Source organism: Lathyrus oleraceus, chromosome 3 (genome assembly GCF_024323335.1).
Source record: "Lathyrus oleraceus cultivar Zhongwan6 chromosome 3, CAAS_Psat_ZW6_1.0, whole genome shotgun sequence".
In the NCBI taxonomy this organism is placed as follows: domain Eukaryota; kingdom Viridiplantae; phylum Streptophyta; class Magnoliopsida; order Fabales; family Fabaceae; genus Lathyrus; species Lathyrus oleraceus.
In genome coordinates, this window is record NC_066581.1 from 17,574,815 (window position 1) to 17,582,748 (window position 7,934).

At 33.5% G+C, this 7,934-nt stretch overlaps 1 protein-coding gene across 2 annotated transcripts; it reads right to left on the reverse strand.

The window, feature by feature from the left end:
- Positions 1–639: 639 nt before the first annotated feature.
- Positions 640–2,109, reverse strand: LOC127132173 (uncharacterized). 2 transcript variants are annotated; one of them, XM_051061061.1, is made up of 4 exons: positions 1,777–2,109; positions 1,494–1,694; positions 945–1,205; positions 640–850 (listed from the first exon to the last, which is right to left on the reverse strand). In XM_051061061.1, the coding sequence occupies exons 1-4, from the start codon at positions 1,780–1,782 to the stop codon at positions 794–796; spliced, it is 525 nt and encodes a 174-aa protein (XP_050917018.1). In that variant the 5' UTR covers positions 1,783–2,109; the 3' UTR covers positions 640–793. The 2 variants fall into 2 exon arrangements, with proteins under 2 accessions (XP_050917018.1, XP_050917019.1); XM_051061062.1 differs by having other exon boundaries at positions 945–1,202; positions 1,777–2,107.
- Positions 2,110–7,934: the final 5,825 nt, after the last annotated feature.

The window sequence follows — 7,934 nt, forward strand, 5'->3', positions numbered from 1 at the left end:
TTAACACACTAGGTGATTGGACACTTCCTTACTTTGTCGAACAACCTGCTTCGTCACAAGGATTTACAATTCGACAAGACTTCTCAATCTTTGTCTAATATTTTAATTAATCAATGTCACCATACACATGATTTACTAAACAAAATAGGTATATTTATTTCTAAACCATTTGTTATTCCTTATAATATTCCCTTCAATCTTCATTCCACTACTTCTCAATCTTACCATGTCTTTACTCAATTTTTTAAACTCATCGTATTTAAAATCTTGCCCTACTTATGATATTTCCTTCAATCTTCACTCCACTACTTGTCAATCTTACCATGACTCTACTCAAATTTTTAAAACTCATCGTATTTAAAATGTTGCCCTACTCAAGGACTCTTTTACCTAGCAAGTACTAATTTAATTCTTTTTACTTTTACAAATAGCAATTATGTTACTTGCCCTACAACAAGGCAGACCACATCTTTCTTATCAAATCTTTAATTAGTGGAAGTCTAAGAAGCAAACAACTATTTTGACATCGGGCTCTTGTGCTAATAGAAGAATTATTTTATTTTCTGCTGTTGTGCTAACTGCACCTTTATAAGAAAATCTGTTGGTACTTTGGTATATAATAAATACATTATACACCAATTGCTTAAGTTTTCTATTAATAATAATAATAATGATATAAATATTCTTGCCTTTATGCAAATTCAAAAGTTTAAAATTTAAATTTACCTTATAATAATTAATAAAAAATAACATAACATTGAATATTGTATCCAACAAATTTGCTGATTGACACTCATGAAACGCATGCAGCAGGAACCAGGCACTTGGAAATGAAACCCAGCATTTTTTTCTGCACATTAACATTATTTAAATCAAAATAACATACCATAGGAATCAAATCATAGATAACACAATTTACAACAATAAATAAAAAAGTGACAAACCCGTTTTGTTGTACGAAGAAGCTCAGGAGGGATCTTATATAGATCTTCATCCACTGGTTTTGGATCTTGTTTTGAAGCTAACTGATTATCACCACTACGAACGACGTCGTTTACATGTAGTAACACCTTGTTCTTGTTGTTCATTGTCTGTTTCCTAGGATGTTCCTTTACATCGTACACTTTCCACTGTTTTCTTACGGTTGTTTGTTTATGATGAACCATTGCATTCGCGTACCTTGTATCTTTTATTCTCCTCGCCTGCTGCACATAATAAACCACAGAGAAACTCACACTATTTCTACATCACAATACTTGTTCTTGTCGGAACCAAACAAAATGTAAGTAATAAATAGGAGCCATGTGTTATTCAGATTCCATGTCCTTTCTCAACCATTCCATTATTAATAACACTCGCTTATCATCACTCGTGACAACATTTATTTATGTACCACAATATTGCAGAATAAATAATTATTACTAAAAAGTTACAAATTTCTCCATGATGATTATTACGTAATTACAGAAAATAATTAAGCAAAGAGAGGTTACCTTTCCAACCGCCGGTTTCTTATAATCAACCCCATAAAGATCTTGATCTCCATGCAGGTAAGGATCACTCTCACCAGATGAAGAACTGTAACGAATCAAACCAGCTTGTCTCGCATTCTCAAAATACTGAGTTATTGGCAACTCGTTCGCGTAATCCCAGTTCCCAAAAGCCGGTATTCCACCACTTCTCTTACAATATTCCTATCGATAAAAACAACAATAAGTCATTATTCATCATCATGAACTTTAACAAAACAAAAAGGGTGACTGAAAATAAGCTTACATCCATATTTGGATTCTTAAATCAAAACAAAGAACTTGCTTCACCCAGAAAGGACCGGTTCTAGCGTTTTTTGTTATGCCTCAAAGGAATGGGTGGGATAGAAACTTTTAAAGGAAAAAAACCTGAGCAAAATTTACAGATAAAAAAGCAAAGAGAGAGTGGTTTGTGGGTTAAAGCTTTTTACTTATGAACACAAAGAAATGGTTCATCATCAGAATTGCAGAGAAACAGAAGGGTAATTAATAATAGAAATTTAGTAAAGTTGTTTGTTGAGTTTTAGTTGAAGAGCGTGACGTATCTGAAAAGACTTGAATGAATTCTAATAGTGCTGTACCAAACTGTCACAATTATAAAAAGGTTTAAATGAATTTTAAAATATTAATTAACGGTAGACATAGACATATGTTTGTATGAATGTCTTTTTCCAAGTTTATTAGCTTTTAATTTAAGTTTGGCATTTAGTATACATTTGATTAAATAATACTATTAGAAGTTGAGATGAAGTTAGATGCATTCAATTTCATGTATCGATGCAATGCAATTGAAAAATAGAATAGAGTGAATAGTAGGTGGCATAGTGTAACTTAGGTCGGCGAAAAAAACGGATATATTTATTGTCAAAGAAGAAGACCCAAATGAGTCAACACCATAATAGAAGTAGGTTACTTAGACGAAAAAACTGACAAAAAAAACAAAAATCTGGGAATGAGTTGTTTTAAAAGTGAAAACTTGGAAAGAAAGTTTTGGAGAAGCAGGGAACATGGAAGAGCACAATGCGGAGTGTGAAAAGGAAACATTGTAAGGTATCTATCCATCCATCCATCGAGACTCGTGTAAACTTGATTTTCTTTTTGTTGCAAATTTCATTTATATCATCAATAAGTTCATACACACAATTAGTACTATCCCATCTTATTGCCAACATCTAAGCATAGTAGACACATGCTTTTTTCCTGCAAATTTGACTTATACCATAAACAAGCCCATACACAGAATTAGTACTGACTCATCTCATTGTCTGCATCTTAGCATAGACACATCCTGTGCAGTATGTAATTAGCAATTAGTATAATTCAATTTAAGAATTTTGTTTCAGAATACGGATTTTTTACTCAAATAATTTAGTTTTAATTTTTTTTTAAATAATTTATTTTTCAGATTAATTTTCAAACTATCACACTTTGAAGAGGTGTCGTCAGATGAATTGATGCTTACTCTTGAAGTTAAAGAGGTGGCGCCAATTGAATTGGCTTATGCACCTAGTGTTGTCAATCCAATTGACGTCTGTGTGTTAGGTTTTAAAGGAAATGTCAATTGGATTGACACTATGAGCGTTGTGTAATTGTTTTTTGAAAAACAATGTATATTTTAGATAAAAGTCGAAATCGGATTAATTGATATTAATATTAATATGCATTTACATACGAATACCCAAAAGACTAATGTCGTTGACTAGAATGACCTAACCGACCTCCGATACCACATCCCCTAACTACCCGAACACATGACCCTAACTTACATTGATGATTCACCCCAGGTGTTTGAGGATTTGAGAACCTAGGAACATCACCACCACCTGGAGGAGATTGCCTAAGATATTCAGACAAATCTGCATATTCATCTGTATGCAATAAAATGTTACTTTCATAGCTGAGTTCCTGACCCATGCTAGAGTAGTTGGGCTATGTTTGAGTCATTGGAGGACGACCAGGACGATTAAAGGGCGACATTGGTGTGAATAATGCGTCGAGGAAATGTCGAAATGATTGTTATGGTGTTTGGTAGCCATATGTTTGTTGCATGTTTTGGTTTTGTGATGTTTGGGCTTCTTGACTATAGTAGGAGGAGGGACGATTGATGTTAAATGATCCTTGAGTGTTTTGGCTAAGGCGGCTATGGTAGGGTGATGTGTTGGGTACATAGCGATCTTGAGTGTCTTGATGATGATTTACTTGTTGGTGGTGGTACGGGGTATACTCTTAGTATTGTGGTTGGGTGTTTGGCATGTTAGGGTCGTAGGTTTGTCTGTTTGTGGACCAAATTTTTTGATGGGTAAGGGGTTGTGAGTAACCGGTCTGGAAATGTTGTTGGGGTTAGATGTTGAACCTTCTTGTGTGTAAGTTATCTAGCGTGAGTCGTATAGGTACATATCCTCGGCGAGGAACTCAAATTCAATTGATTTGTACTAAGCCATATAATTACGATTTGGTTTTTCTTCGGTTGACATCACAACGTTAGTTAAGACATGATCTTGTCGGTGCTTCCATTTTTGACACTCATATCTAGCAAAGTTTTGCCAAGGGTCAAAGTTCAATTGGTCGTTAACTTTTCGTAGATGTCATTCTCCGAGGTTTTTCGGGGGATCTGGGATGTGTTGAAGCATACCGAACTGCAATTTAATACGATCACTATGGTGCATCTCCATAATGGTGAATCTTATGATCGGTGTGCATGCAGTCCAAACAGCTGCATCTTGTTCATTGATTTCATGGTCATGATCCAAGTTTAGATATGGACGCCAAACGAACTGAAATGTGAAACTATATTAGATTATAAAATGAGTGATATTAAAAAAAATTATTACAAATTAATTCGGTTAATGGGTAATACATTGTCTAGGACATCTATTGTAACTCATACCACGAGCCGACCATCTGTATCGAAAAAGTAAATGTATTATTTAGAGATAATAATCGATAAAGTAAGTAAATATAGTTCATTGTTAAGAACTTACTTTTGTGCGTACGGGAATGTGAACGGGTTGTGGTTGACGGACGCTGGGGACGATAGTCTGGACCAACCCCATGCTTGGAGCAAAATAACACATCCAGAAAATATAGATGTATCTTTGTGTGCATTTATACACAAATAGCTATAAAGATAAGCCAAACAAGCGGATTCTCAACTATAACTTCTTATTTTATCTACATGTCTTAATAAAGGTAAATACATAACATGCATACTAGAACTATTACCTTCGGGAATTAAAAATAGACCAATTAAAAACATAATATAACACCTAGTTTTTATTATTTGAGCATCTTTGATAGAATTTTCATTTAATTGTAAGCTGTTGTAATATGCCTTAAGGCGTGAAAGGAGTATACCTTGACCTCTCGAGTTATTATCTAACAAGTCAGCACCCAAGAGTTCCATGCAAATTGAATTCGTGTAGTTGTTTTCTCATTTACCGCTTTACCCTCGATAGACAGTCCCAATAACATGTACACATCTTCTAACATCACGATACATTCACCGGTTGGAAACCAGAACGTGTGTGTCTCGGAACGCCATCTTTCACATAAAACTAGAATAAATTTAGTATCAACCGACCAAAAAAAATCATGGACACGAGTTCGAAACCTAGAAACATCCTAAAAAATAAACAACAAGAAAAGTTACTTTATAAAAAATGTGTTAGAAACATATGACAATACATAAACACTTACATAAGTTAATATGTTTGCGACTGTGCCTTTATGCAATTCACCCATAGTGAGTAGAGACATCTTGTGATAGTGTTGCAGATGAAAAAGTGTTTGTTGTAGATGAAGAAGTGTTTGTTGCTGATGAAGAAGTGTTGGTTTTTATATCTATTTATAATGAGATACATGCACTAATGTACATGCATGAGATGCATCCTAACGCCAATTCAATTGGCGAGCACATGTATATTTTAAATGCTAGTGCCATATGGACTGACGCCTTCCTAGGTGTATAGCTGCATGACTATCTCATGGAAGATCTTGCATGCTTAGTCTTTTCACTAGGCTGCATGGTTAGAGCTGCATGGCTAATGCATGCAGCGCATAATCTTGGGGGCATGCACAAAAGGCGGCAAATGGACTGACGCATATGTTCAAAATTCCAAAGCAGACGCCAAATGGAATGACGCTAGGTCTTGCATGCATGGTCATGTCACGTTCTTCTATTAATACTCTTCCTTATACCAATACAAATTCATACTCTTACTCAAACCAACACAACTTCATTGTCAAACCTACACAACTTTATTATCATACTATGTCATATGCATCCAAATATATTATCAATGGTCACTGCAATGGTGAGACATATGAGTGTGATGTTTACAAGGCCATTACCGTCATGAATGTCTATAACGAAAGCTTCTCAGTGCTAGCAATTGAGGAATATTGACCTCCATATCAAGGGGACATAGTTTGACACAACGATGAGATGTGAAGAAATAAAAAAGGACGGCCAAACAACACGCGTATTAGAACAGAAATGAATACGACTGATATGATGATAAGATTATGTAGTATATGCCGTCAACCCGGACACAATAAGAAAAAATGTCCAAATCTCGGAGAAACCTATGTATCATAATTTAGTACCTTCTTTAAATTTTTATAACCTTTGATTTTGATATATTAATAAAAAATTTGTTACAACAAGGTTAACAACAAACATTACTCCGACTTAAACACACTTAAAACCGAACAGGTCTGAATAAACAACACAAAAAATATATATCAAAACAGATAAAAATACTTAACCAAAACATTTAAGAATAATATTTATAACTTATTACAACAATCAAACTTATATCATTTGGTCCAAACATCACTTCCCTATCATCCTTATCATTTTTTACTCGCACACATCCACGTAAGGCATCGAGTCTCTCAATACTTATAATTTTTTCGCCTTCAGGTATGCTTCTGTCTAACCAACGAACCAACTCCCTCTGTAGTTGCTCGAAACAACATATATTCCAGAAGAGCATCTTCATCGGAGACTTGTCTCTCGAATAAATTACTTTTCCATAGCGGCGACAAAGACGGACCATGTTTGCAATATAATGAAAAGAAATATGGAAAAATGAATCACACAACACCTCTATTTATACAAAAAAATTATACAATACACGGAGGCTCCAGACCAATTGACGCCTCCTCTCATTTTTTACACATGGGCGTCAATTGGATTGACACCTACGTCTTAATGTTTTTTTAAAGTGGGATAGTTTCAAAATTAATCTGAAAAGTGAATTATTTTTTGTTTTGTTTTTTGAAAAAATGGGTTATTTGAGTAAAAAAATTCTCACAATACACTACTTTAATTTAAGAAACATGTTATGGCTCGTGTAGTATTTTATTTTTGAATTATTTATTATTCAACCTAATTATTTTTGCTAAATTCAGATGCGTGGACACCGCTAGCATTATACATGAGTCGATTTGAGTTAAATTTAGTCAAAACCATAGCTTAACTTATAAATGATACACCAATTTGGTTGATATGAAATAAAACCACTCACAATATCATTGAGTTTGTTTGGGAAAAACTACAAATTTGTGGGTTGGAGTAAGTTACCAATTTTTTTCCTTTTTTTCTTCTTTATATAATTATAAATGATGTGTCATATTTTTTTAATAAATTTTTTAACTTATTGTTGTTATTTTTTAAAACATCAAATGTCTAAATGCATAATAAAATTTATTATAACGATATTTGCAAAAACCAAAACTATACTACGGTAATACCTGAAGTTGCATAAAATACTTACAACTTACAAGAATTAACATCAAAATAATCAAAGTCTGAGATCATAAATAAGTTTAAATCATTACTTACAAAAGAAAAGATATTCGAAAGGTTGTAATTGAAGCAACCAAAATTAAAGACATTAAAATCATCATTAATCAAATTATAAAAAATAGTCACTCAATAACTCATGAGTTTTGTGGGTTTTGTGGGTTTATCCATAATCCAATTATTATGAATGATTTTTTATTATTGAAAATCGTGTTTACCCAATACTATAACTTCTAAAGTTTGAGAAAATTAGGTTTTTAGAGAAATTGTTTGTCAATACGTGAAAACAAGGAGGCTAGAGAAACAAGGGCATTTGGAGGGAAAGTTAGGGTTTTGATGAGGAAATCCATAGGAGCTGTTTGTTTTGTCATTGTTGTTGGAAATCTAAGGTAAAAGGGAGAAATGGCGCTCAATATGTGTGTATTGCATGTTGGGGGTAGAGAAGAGAGGTCATTGCTCTCATTAGGGTTCCATAATTTGCCTTGATGAATTGTTGTTGTGTTAGAATTTTGGAAAATTATTGATTGATTATGTGTATACATGTGTTTCTATGACTAAATTTATGTTTGAATGATGGTGAATATGCATGTATAAAG